Here is a 13,145-nt window from a genome sequence, read left to right on the forward strand (position 1 = left end):
CTCTCAGCCCCACTCACTTCCCAGAGTGTTTGTTGTGGGGGAGGAAGGGAAAGGAGATTGTTAGCCGCTTTGAGACTCCTTCGGGTAGTGATAAAGCAGGATATCAAATCCAAACTCTTCTTCTATGCTATAATTTGCAGGCGGTTCCTGCCGGGCTGAACTCTGCAAGCTGCATGCATAGTTTTCTTCCTTAAAATAAAAACCAAGGCGCTTTTGCCCCCCTGGTAAGTCGAGTCCTTCACCTGCTACCTGCCAAACCCTTGAACATGTCAAGGAACGTTAAGAGAGGGTCTCTGAGCATATATGGAGTGCACCCTCCCTTCTCCAATACTAAATAGTCACAGCCCATCTCCAGATTCTGGAGCAACTCTTCCAAGTTTACTGCTTTCAGTCACATGATTCCCACCCCTCTCTTTAAAAATAGACACAAATAACGGTTAATTTTTTTGACCTCGTCTCACCCTGAGTAGCTTTGAAATCCATTAATGCAGCGGTAGCACCCTTCGAGGCTTCTCATGTTCCCTTGTCCTAACTTCACATTCCCTGTCTGTGTAACAGCGGATATTGAATAACCCTTGGGGCGATTCCAGGCTCTCTCGCTATTTTTCTGGTGGGATTCAGCCCCCTATGGGATCAAACCACAAATTTAGGTTGCGCAATTGCAGCCAATCGGGGGGGGTCTTGCACATCAAAACCCTCTTCCCCAAAAGATTGCAGACTTCTCATCTAATCTCTCTGCAAACAATGATGCTCCTTAAATAGCCAAAATATCTAGGTAAAGGGTAAAGGGACCCCTGACCGTTAGGTCCAGTCGTGGCCGACTCTGGGTTTGCGGCACTCATCTCGCTTTACTGACCGAGGGAGCCGGCGTACAGCTTCTGGGTCATGTGGCCAGTATGACAAAGCCGCTTCTGGTGAACCAGAGCAGTGCACGGAAACACCGTTTACCTTCCCACCGGAGTGGTGTCTATTTATCTACTTGCACTTTGATGTGCTTTCAAACTGCTAGGTTGACAGGAGAAGGGACTGAGCAACGGGAGCTCACCCCGTCACGGGGATTTGAACCACCGACCTTCTGATCGGCAAGCCCTAGCTCTATGGTTTAACCCACAGCGCCACCCGCGTCTAATCTCCTTGCAAACACCCTTAACAAACTATAGTTCCCAGGATTCTTTGGGGGGGCGGGGAGAAGAAGCCATGACTGTTTAAAGTGGTACGATACTGCTTTAGACAGAGTGCGGATAGACCCATGCTATATTTGTGTTTTGTGTTAGTGAGGGGTAGAATTTAGGTTTCCGGCCTCAAGTACCAAAATAGACTGGGTGGGACCTTTTTAATGGCACCCCAGAAGCAGGATCAGGCTCTGTTGCCGAAACCCACAGGAAGATGTGGGGTGGATTAGGCCTTCCTGGTGAAGCACCCCAGAAAGCCTCTTCTCTCTCTCTTTCCCTCCCTTCCTCCCTCCCTTTCCTTCTCTCCTTTTCTCACCTTCCTTCACATTCCAGCAGCCTTCTCCTCAAGGAGACTGGAGGGTTTTCATCTGGACCGCGTTGCCATGGCAACGGGATGCAGGCCGGGCTTAGGGGAGGCGGATGGATTTGGACAGGAAAGGAGAGGGAACTGAGGAAGGGCCTCCAAGCCGCAGCTGTGCCATTTTATTTCAAGGCTGCTTAGGACGAGAAAATATCGAAACGTAAACAGGAGGGCGGCTGCAGCACCTCGCCTGCCCTCCGCCCCCCATCGCCTGCCCCTCAGCCATCTCCGTGGCAAGGGCTGCAGTCATATAGTCCTTCTCCGCCTAACCCTCTTTCAAAGCCGCCCAGGTTCACGGCCATCGCTCAAGTTGTCTAACTCTCTTTTGAAGCTGGTGGGCCCTCACTGATTCTTGTGGGAGGGAGTTCCACAGTCCAACTAGGTGCTGCCTGGGGAAAGTTTCATCTGTCCTGAATCTTCCAGTGTTCAGCTTCATTGAATGTCCGCACATTCTAGTGTTGTGAAAGAGGGAGAGAAGCTTTCCTCTATCCTCTTTTTCCAAGTCATCATCATCATGTTTTCGGGGGACAGGGGGCGGGCAGGTATGAGGACTCCCTGGTCCTGAATGGGGTAACTGTGCCCCTGAAGGACCAGGTGCGCAGCCTGGGAGTCATTTTGGACTCACAGCTGTCCATGCAGGCGCAGGTCAATTCTGTGTCCAGGGCGGCTGTCTCCCAGCTCCACCTGGTACGCAGGCTGAGACCCTATCTGCCCGCGGACTGTCTCGCCAGAATGGTGCATGCTCAGGTTATCTCCCGCTTGGACTACTGCAATGCGCTCTAGGTGGGGCTGCCTTTGAAGGTGACCTGGAAACTACAACTACGTAATCCAGAATGTGGCAGCTAGACTGGTGACTGGGAGCGGCAGCTGAGACCATATAACACCGGTCCTGAGAGATCTTCATTGGCTCCCAGTGCGTTTCCGAGCACAATTCAAAGTGTTGGTGCTGACCTTTAAAGCCCTAAACGGCCTCGGTCCTGTATACCTGAAGGAACATCTCCACCCCCATCGTTCTGCCCGGAAACTGAGGTCCAGCGCCGAGGGCCTTCTGGCGGTTCCCTCATTGCGAGAAGCCAAGTTACAGGGAACCAGGCAGAGGGCTTTCTCGGTAGCAGCACTCGCCCTGTGGAACACCCTCCCACCAGATGTCAGAGAGAAAAACAACTACCAGATTTTTAGAAGACATCTGAAGGCAGCCCTGTTTAGGGATGCTTTTAAAGTTTGATGCGTTACTGTATTTTAATATTGTGTTGGAAGCCGCCAAGAGTGGCTGGGGAAACCCAGCCCATCATCATCATCATCATCATCATCATCATCATCAGTATACCCCACCTATCTGGCTTCTGTTACATCTCCGCTTATCGTCTTGCCCCTTGGTCGCCTTTTCTCTAAACTAAAAGGTCCCAAATGCTTCAACCATTCCTCATAGGGTTGCTCCTCCACCTGCTTGATTCTTTCAGTGGCCCTTTTCTGAACCTTTTCCAACTCTGGGATATCCTTTTTGAGGCAAGGCAACCAGAACTAATAATAATAATAATAATAATAATAATAATAATAATAATAATTTTTATTTATATTTATATCCTTCCCTCCCCAGCCGAAGCCGGGCTCAAAGTGGCTAACAACAGTAAAATGATAAAACATTCTAGAATCATTTCATTATAAAATTAATTCCAATCAAATTAATGGCAAACATTGGGCTAGAGTTCTGTGAGGATTACCAAAGGAGGGGGTCAGGCTGTGCCTTGGCCAAAGGCCTGGTGGAACAGCTCTGTCTTGCAGGCCCTGCGGAAAGATGTCAAGTCCTGCAGGGCCCTAGTCTCTTGGGACAGAGCGTTCCACCAGATCGGGGCCACAACCGAAAAAGCCCTGGCTCTGGTTGAGGCCAGCCTAACCTCCCTATGGCCCGGGGCCTCCAAGATGTTTTTGTTTGAAGACCGTAAAATCCTCTGTGGGACATACCAGGAGAGGCGGTCCAGTAGGTATGAGGGACCTAGGCCAATGTGATCTGCATGGTATTCCAAATACGGTCACACCATAGATTTGCAAAATGGCATCAGGATCTTGGGCAATTTGTTTTTTTCAATCCCTTTCCTAACGCGTATTGCATCCTCACTCCAAGGTCCTCATCTGAAATGGCCCGTTGAGATGGAAAGAGAGATATAGCTGGATGATAGCAATCTTGCCTTGGACCACTGCAAATGATTTTAAGTTTCCTCCCTGCAAATCAATATGGCTGGGGCTGATGGGAGTTGTAGTTCACAGCCCTGAGATGTGCGGATGAAGGGCGGACTACAAATTCAATAAAAAAACCTAAAACATCTGGAGGGTGTCAGGTTGGCAAATTTGACCTAGCTTGTATATCGAGGCAAGCCTTTTTTAAGCCTCTTATTCTCCGTAACTCAAATCTTCTTAGATTTTTGGGAATCTCCCTCCTGAGCTAAATGCTAGGACTCTCTCTCCTCCTCCGAAATATGAACTTAACGGGTGCAGTCTTATTTTAATTCAAAATCTGAAAAAGAACGGGCATATGGATATGCTACAAAGCACATTGATCAGCCGTTCCTAAAACGATCTCCTATTCCACACCCTCCGCCCCAGTTCTGGCCCCAGAAGATAAGACTTAAAAACGGAAGGTTTACATGATTTGGGGATTATTTAAAGACCAGCTGTAGGTGTTGGTTTTTGCAAGGAACATATGAAGAAGAGATGATGTCTGATCTGAACAAAATTCTGCCCAAATTTCTTCTTCCCAACCACCCCACACTAACCCAACCAGCTAAGCTAAAGGACTCTGGTGCTCTCTAGTGGCGCTTTGAGAAAACGGCACAGCAAGAAAAGTTGGCATCTGCAACTGTGTTTTGGTCTCAGCCGCCAATTGGGAGTCTCTCTTGTGGTACCCGGAGGGTAGGCTGGTTGCTTAGCAACAGCAATACGAATCGCACATCACCTGCTGGGCCAGGTTGCAAACGCTTTCTATGCCGGGTGATGCAATGTAGCTTCAGAGCTGGGGCTCCGTTAAGCAGCTAGGGTTGCCAGCTTCTTTTTCTGACACAGCTCCTCTGCTTTTCACCATGACCTGCCCTGCGAAAAGCGTTGCCGTTAGGACGATGGGCTTCGGTGATTTGAGACTCTGCTCACAGTGGTTTTGCAGGGGACGCTCCTGCTCATCTTTCGGAGTCGAAGGCCTGGAGGCCTCCCCAAAGACCTGTCCTGGCTGGGGAAGGACTGCGGCTCAGCGACAGAGCACCTGCCTTGCATGCAAAAGGTCCTGAGTTCAAATCCTGTCAGCGGCTCCTGGTGTTGTTGTTGTTGTTGTTTAGTCGTTTAGTCGTGTCCAACTCTTCGTGACCTCGTGGACCAGAGCACGCCAGACACTTCTGTCTTCCACTGCCTCCCGCAGTTTGGTCAAACACATGCTGGTAGCTTCGAGAACACTGTCCAACCATCTCATCCTCTGTCGTCCCCTTCTCCTTGTGCCCTCCATCTTTCCCAACATCAGGGTCTTTTCCAGGGAGTCTTCTCTTTTCATGCGGTGGCCAAAGTATTGGAGTCTCAGCTTCAGGATCTGTCCTTCCAGGGAGCACTCAGGGCTGATTTCCTCCAGAATGGAGAGGTTTGATCTTCTTGCAATCTATGGGACTCTCAAGAGGCTCCTCCAGCACCAGAATTCAAAAGCATCAATTCTTCGGCGATCAGCCTTCTTTATGGTCCAACTTTCACTTCCATACATCACTACTGGGAAAACCAGAGCTTTAACTATACGGACCTTTGTTGGCAGGGTGATGTCTCTGCTTTTTAAGATGCTGTCTAGGTTTGTCATTGCTTTTCTCCCAAGAAGCAGGCGTCTTTTAATTTCGTGGCTGCTGTCACCATCTGCAGTGATCATGGAGCCCAAGAAAGTAAAATCTCTGGCTGCCTCCCTTTCTTCCCCTTCTATTTGCCAGGAGGTGATAGGCCCAGTGGCCATGATCTTTGTTTTTTTTTGATGTTGAGCTTCAGACCATATTTTGCACTCTCCTCTTTCACCCCCATTAAAAGGTTCTTTTACTCCTCACTTTCTGCCATCAACGTTGTGTCATCTGCATATCTGAGGTTGTTGATATTTCTTCGGGCGATCTTAATTCCGGCTTGGGATTCATCCAGCCCAGACTTTTTCATGATGAATTCTGCATATAAGTTAAATAAGCAGGGAGACAATATACAGCCTTGCCACATTCCTTTCCCAATTTTGAACCAAACAGTTGTTCCATATCCAGTTCTAACTGTAGCTTCTTGTCCCACATAGAGATTTCTCAGGAGACAGATGAGGTGATCAGGCACTCCCATTTCTTTAAGAACTTGCCATAGTTTGCTACGGATATCCTGTCTGAAGCCCTGGAGAACCAGGGATGGTCAGTGTTGACAAGACTGAACTAGATGACCAGTGGCCTGACTTGCTGTGTTACACACACCATAGGTACAAAGTACACACAGCATCCCTCTGAGAATCTTGGGAACTGTAGTTTTACGCGTGCTGAGAATTATAACTCTGTGAGGGGTGAACTGCAGTGCCCAGGATTCTTTGGGGGGAAGCCTGCACTTTAAATGTGAGCTGTATAAAGCACATTTAAAACACATGATTTCCCCTACAGAACCCTGGGGAACATAGTTTAAGAGCGCTGGGAATTGTAAGCCAGTGAGGGGTAAACTACGGTTCCCAAGATTCTTTGGGTATAGTGATGAGCTTTAAATACCTTCCTTAAAGGTAAAGGTAAAGGGACCCCTGACCATTAGGTCCAGTCGTGGCCGACTCTGGGGTTGCGGCGCTCATCTCCCTTTACTGACCAAGGGAGCCGGCGTACAGCTTCCGGGTCATGTGGCCAGCATGACTAAGCCGCTTCTGGCAAACCAGAGCAGCGCACGGAAACGCCGTTTATCTTCCTGCCAGAGTGGTACCTATTTATCTACTTGCACTGGTGTGCTTTCGAACTGCTAGGTTGGCAGGAGCAGGGACCGAGCAACGGGAGCTCACCCCATCGTGGGGATTCAAACCGCCGACCTTCTGATCGGCAAGTCCTAGGCTCTGTGGTTTAACCCACAGCGCCACCTGCATCCTTCAAATACCTTCCTTATGTTCCTATAATTGCATCATTGGTTGTGAGGGGGTGGGAAAGGAATATCTACCCCCATCCCCAATATATGGAGTTCTGAACTTCTTGGAGGAATATTACGTTCACTTCCTGGCCTTCCTACAAGGAGCTTAGAGCGGTTGACCTAATTATCCCCTGCTTTTAACCTCACAACCAGAGCCTTGTGTGACTGGCTCAAAGCCAAAGCTTCCTGGCTTTGTGGGAATTCGAGCCTCCGTCTCCTCAGTCTTGGCCCAACACCCTAGGCTGCCCTGGTTTTAAACAAATCCACACTTTTTCAGGAAACCGAGAGCTTTTCTGAGCATGCGCTGACGGCCTCTTCATCACCACGGAGCCCCTCCGTGGTGGCTTCCTAGACACTTATAGGGTGCGGCTTGCAAACCTGAGTCCCAATAATTCAGACTCAGTTCAAAACACGAGAACACAAAACCTCCAAGTGTCCCTATCTTCCAGGGACAGTCCCGGATTTACAGAAGCCGTCCCAGTTTCTGATTTGATCCCAGAATGTCCTGCTAAAGAGAAAAGTAACTGTTAAGTTGTGGGTGAACATATCAGACGACACAGCAATTCTTCAAGCAGCTCTTGTTTATTCACAGGCCAGAACAGAACTGAACTGAAGGGTTCAGCCAGCCTGCTTATATAGAGCTCCACTACAACGCAACAGTAACAACTTTCTGTAACTAGCCGATCACTGAACGTCACTTTCAATTCCTTATTTGCATATGTGGGCCTGAGTGAAAACTATCTACAGTATCCCCTGCTGGCCCAGGGTGAGAACTTCAGTACATAACAGTAGCTATACAACATGTAGAAGACATCTGAAGGCAGCCCTATAGAGGGACGTTTTTAACGCTTAATGTTTTATTATGTTTTTATATATGTTGGAAGCCACTCAGAGTGGCTGGGGCAACCCAGTGAGATGGCTGGGGTATAAATAATAAAATTATTGTTAATAGTATGATTATGATTATGGAATAGGACGTCCCTATTTTCATCGGGAAAATGTTGGAGGCTGTGAGAACGTCTAAGTCCAAATTGGATTCAGTGCTTCTCTTTTTTTCCTTCATCATTTCAATCCTCCTCCTTCCTTCTCCCTTTCCCATGACAGGGTCTCGCCCTCTATTTACTCTGCCTGGGACCCCACACCCAAATCCTATACATCTCTCCCCACCCCATTCCTATGGCTACGTCAGCCACACCGCAGGCCCATAGTGGTTGCCATGGCGATGGAGGTGGTGGCATCTTTCTGGCCTAGGCAAACAAGGCCTCTGTTCTCTCCTGGCCTTTTCCCAAATTCTTTCCCCACTCCATTCTTGGACTGGGAGATGGATGGGGAACCAGGGGGGTGAATAATTTGGGGCGGAAGGGGTTCGCCGTCTGCAAGGATTCAGGGCAGGCAAAAGTCTTGAGGCAGGTTTTCGGCAGCAGGGATACTATTGGCACAAAAACGGAAGCAAGAAGAATTACCGACAAAAGAAGTATGGCAAATGAAATTAATGGACTATGCAGAATTGGATAAACTAACAGGGAGGATTCGAAAGCTGCGGAGCCAGAGATTCTTAGAAGACTGGAGTGAATATTTGAACTATTTGAAAAGCAATTGTAACCAACAGATTACGATAGTAGGACTGCGAGAAGTTCTGTAAGGAGGGTTATATGAAATGTTGCAAGGAAGACTATGAAGAGAATTATTAGTTAATGATAATTAAAAGTAATTGAGAAATTGAGAAATTCAGAATAAGTGATAAAGAAAGAAAAATATTCAGAGGTTGTTGACGGAAGTCTAAAATATTGTGTAAGATAAGAAGTTATGTTAAATGGCTGTTGGAAATGATATGTTAAAAAATTAATAAAAATTGTGTGTGTGTGTGTGTGTGTGTGTGTGTGTGTGTGTGTGTGTGTAAAGTCTTGAGGCAGGTTTTGAAACCTAGTGTATCGCTAAAATATATTTTGATATATATATATGAACCTGGGTGAATACCAGCAATGTTGCAATTGCGGGGGGAGAAATTGAGAAGGCGTTTAACCAGAATTTGTCGATATGCATCTCAAGTTTTATTGGAGAGGTCACCTCACCTCGAGGAAAAGGATGTCGTAGAGTTGGAAAAGGTACGGAAAAAAGGGCAACCAAAATGGTCAATACTTTTTTGAGGCTCTCCTATGAGGAAAGATTGCAGCATTTGTGACTTTTTCACTGAGAGAAAAGGTGCGTAAGAGGCGATACGGTAAGAAATTTGTGAGATTGTGCCGGGCACGGGGAAATTGGAAAGAGAAAATGTTTTCTCCCTCTCTCATAAGACCAGAACTCGTGAGCAACCCAGCGAAGCTGAATGTCGGAAGATTTGGGGCCGATAAAAGAAAGCACATCTTCATGTAGTTAAACTGCGGAACTCTCTCCCACAGGAAAACAGCGGTCGCTACCAACTTCGAAAAAGAATCAGACTGATCCATGGAGGATGGATGTCAACAATGGAGGAAAAGTCCATCCATATCAATGTTCCCCTGGCACTAGAAAGGTTTTTTTGCCTCTGGTTTAGCAGGCAAGTGCCAGCTCCACCTGGTACGCAGGCTGACACCCTCCCTGCCCGCAGACTGTCTTGCCAGAGTGGCGCATGCTCTGGTTATCTCCCGCTTGGACTACTGCAATGCGCTCTACGTGGGGCTACCTTTGAAGGTGACCCGGAAACTGCAATTAATCTAGAATGCAGCAGCTAGACTGGTGACTGGGAATGGCCTCCAGGACCACATAACACCAGTCCTGAGAGATCTGCATTGGCCCCCAGTAAGTTTCCAAGCACAATTCAAAGTGTTGGTGCTGACCTTTAAAGCCCTAAATGGCCTCGGTCCTGTATACCTGAAGGAGCGTCTCCACCCCCATTGTTCTGCCCGGACACTGAGGTCCAGTGCTGAGGGCCTTCTGGCGGTTCGCTCCCTGTGAGAAGCCAAGTTGCAGGGAACCAGGCAGAGGGCCTTCTCAGTGGTGGCACCCGCCCTGTGGAACGCCCTCCCACCAGATGTCAAGGAAATAAACAACTATCTGACTTTTAGAAGACATCTGAAGGCAGCCCTGCTTATGGAAGCTTTTAATGTATGATGGACTTCTGTATTTTAATATTTTGCTGGAAGCTGCCCAGTGTGGCTGGGGAAATCCAGCCAGATGGGCGGGGTATAAATAATAAATTATTATTATTATTATTATTATTATTATTATTAAAACATTCAGTCGTGCACCTAAGATGCAACAGAGACCATCAGTCCTTCTCCTCTCCTGCCTCCGAAGGTACCCAAAAGCCATGTCCCCGTAGGATGTTATATTTATTTGTCAAAAATAAACCCTCAAGTCTCCTATGACATCACGGGCACCGTCACAAGGCAAGATGGAGGGGCACTGGGTGCTGAGGGCAACAGGCACCCGCTTAGTGAGGAACTCGCAAGACCAGCCCAGATTTCTGCTACAAGTTGAGAGGAGAAAAACTGGGCCGTCTTATGGGACCGTGGCATCCTTTGCCCTCTGCTCACGGTTCTTTCTGCATGTAGCTGCCCACCATGGCAGAACGAGGGAGGAGGCTTCTCTTACTGGAACAGAGGAATCAGAACCTGGTGAGCATCCTTCGGAGTCGGAATAATAATAATAATAATAATAATAATGTATTATTTGTACCCTGCCCATCTGACTGGGTTTCCCCAGCCACTCTGGGCAGCTTCCAAGAAAGATTAAAAATACATTGAAATGTCACACATTAAAAACTTGCCTTCAGATGTCCTCTAAATGTCAGGCAGTTGTTTATTTCCTTGACATCTGATGGGAGGGCATTCAACAGGGCGGGTGCCACCACCGAGAAGGCCCTCTGCCTGGTTCCCTGTAACTTGGCTTCTCGCAATGAGGGAACCGCCAGAAGGCCCTGGATCTCAGTGTCTGGGCAGAACGATGGGGGTGGAGATGCTCCTTCAGGCTTCTAAGGCCTCATTGGACGTCCTTTTTAATGTGCAATTGGGGTGATTCGTGATGACCACAAGAACATAACGTTGCACACCACCCCAGTCTCTGAGCGGTGAGGCATCTCCAGGGGTTTCAACACTTGCCCAGACACTCGCAGTTTCCATGGAAGGAAGGTCAGCAGAAACTGTGGCGTCCTGAGGCTACAGGCTTTTAGTTATTTACATGTTATTTTTATTCCTTTATATACAACCTAAGCATGAGAGGAGAAATGATAGCCAACTTCAATTATTATTATTATTATTATTATTATTATTATTATTATTATTTGTTTGTTGTTGTTGTTGCTGCCCTATATCCACAGGTCTCAGGGCAGTTCACAGGATAAAATCACAATATAAAAACACAAAATACATAACCAAAATAAAAATAAGAACAACCCAATAGCAACAACCCCGCCCCTCAATTTTATGGAAGCAAAGACTGCTGCATATATGTTATTCAGTGTCATCCATCAAATCCAGGCAAATGCCAAGGGGTACCAATAGCCACATAAAGGTAAAGGTAAAGGTAAAGGGAGCCCTGACCATTAGGTCCAGTCGTGGCCGACTCTGGGGTTGCGGCGCTCATCTCGCTTTATTGGCCGAGGGAGCCAGCGTTCAGCTTCCGGGTCATGTGGCCAGCATGACTAAGCTGCTTCTGGCGAACCAGAGCAGCGCACGGAAACGCCGTTTACCTTCCCGCCGGAGCGGTACCTATGTATCTACTTGCACTTTGACGTGCTTTCAAACTGCTAGGTTGGCAGGAGCAGGGACCGAACAACAGGAGCTCACCCCGTTGTGGGGATTCGAACTGCCGACCTTCTGATTGGCAAGTCCTAGGCTCTGTGGTTTAACCCACAGTGCCACCCGCGTCCCCCCAATAGCCACATTCTGTCATATACAAAAGGATGCTAAATATGGACATCAGGTTTCAGCAAATGCTTGAGCATTTAAGGAATAATTGAGGGTATTCAAGGTCAGCTTTATCAGCTGAACGTTTTGGAGGGGAATCTGGAAACAATTTTTTTACAGCAAAGTATATATTTGAGAAGGGTGTTACGGGTTCTCATGTTTCGTCTCCTGTTCATTGTTTATTTTTTTCAATTTTCCTACAGATGGAAAAGATCAGATCCCTTCAGAAGGCCAACGCAAACTTGCGGCAAATGGTGAGCACCGTAAAACTGCTCAGAGGGATAAGGGGAGAGATAAGGGGCCTTAAGGGATGCGGGTGGCGCTGTGGGTTAAACCACAGAGCCTAGGACATGCCGATCAGAAGGTCGGCAGTTCGAATCCCCACAACGGGGTGAGCTCCCGTTGCTTGGTTCCTGCTCCTGCCAACCTAGCAGTTTGAAAGCACGTCAAAGTGCAAGTAGATAAATAGGTACCACTCCGGCAGGAAGGTCAATGGCGTTTCTGTGTGCTGCCTTGGTTCGCCAGAAACGGCTTAGTCATGCTGGGCACATGACCCAGAAGCTGAACGCCGGCTCCCTTGGCCAATAAAGCGAGATGAGCGCCGCAACCCCAGAGTCGGCCACGACTGGACCTAATGGACAGGGGTCCCTATACCATTACCTTTAAGGGGCTTCTTTTTTTTTTAATAAATTTTTATTAGGGGTTTTTACAAAATAAAGTACAGAAATAAACAACCTTTCTTTTATCTCAACAAAGTTTCATAACTTCTTTGGACTTCCTCACATCTCCCGCTGCCATTTTCATCATCATAAATTTTTCCCAGCAATTTATCATCTAATTTGCAAATTTTATAACCACTCATTTAAATATAATCCTCTATAAATTAGTTTCTCTTAATCTCACTTTACATCCCATTTCGATCCGATTTTGTGGTGGCCAATTATTTATGATCAAACATCCTACTTAACTTTCCGCCAAATCACAATATTTTTGTAAATAAATCTTAAATTTCCTCCAATCTTCTTCAACCCTCTCTTCTCCCAGGTCTCGAATTCTGCCAGTCATCTCGGCCAGTTGCATATAGTCCATCAGCTGCATCTGCCATTCTTCCAGAGTGGGTAGATCTTGAGTTTTCCACTTCTTGGCGATAAGTATCCTTGCTGCTGCTGTTGCGTACAAAAAGAATGTTCGGTCCTTCTTTGGCACCATCTGGCCGACAATGCCCAGGAGGAAGGCCTCTGGTTTCTTAAGGAAGGTATACTTAAATACCTTTTTCAGCTCATTATATATCATTTCCCAGAAGACCTTCACCCTGGGACAAGTCCACCAGAGGTGAAAGAATGTTCCTTCATTTTCCTTACATTTCCAGCATTTGTTGTCTGGCACATGGCATATTTTGGCTAGTTTAACTGGGGTCATGTACCACCTATAAATCATTTTCATTACATTTTCCTTCAGAGCATTACATGCCGTGAAGTTCATCCCCGTGGTCCACAACCTTTCCCAATCCTCAAACATAATATTATGCCCAATATCCTGTGCCCACTTTATCATAGCCGACTTAACCATTTCATCTTGTGTATTCCATTT

At 47.2% G+C, this 13,145-nt stretch overlaps 1 protein-coding gene across 6 annotated transcripts in view; it reads left to right on the plus strand.

The window, feature by feature from the left end:
• The first annotated feature begins 4,008 nt into the window (after positions 1–4,008).
• Positions 4,009–13,145, plus strand: part of LOC310851688 (uncharacterized protein) — a 31,626-nt gene continuing 22,489 nt past the window's right edge. The window contains exons 1-2 of one of the 6 annotated variants that reach the window (XM_083754324.1): positions 4,009–4,801; positions 11,759–11,809. In XM_083754324.1, coding sequence (XP_083610450.1) covers positions 4,793–4,801; positions 11,759–11,809 — 60 coding nt within the window. In that variant the 5' untranslated portion in view covers positions 4,009–4,792. Of the gene's footprint in view, positions 4,802–9,948; positions 10,266–11,758; positions 11,810–13,145 lie in introns of those variants that run through there. The other 5 variants (XM_083754325.1, XM_083754323.1, XM_083754328.1 and 2 more) reach the window with 5 other exon arrangements.

Source organism: Podarcis gaigeae (genome assembly GCF_964106915.1).
Source record: "Podarcis gaigeae genome assembly, chromosome: 8".
NCBI lineage: Eukaryota > Metazoa > Chordata > Lepidosauria > Squamata > Lacertidae > Podarcis > Podarcis gaigeae.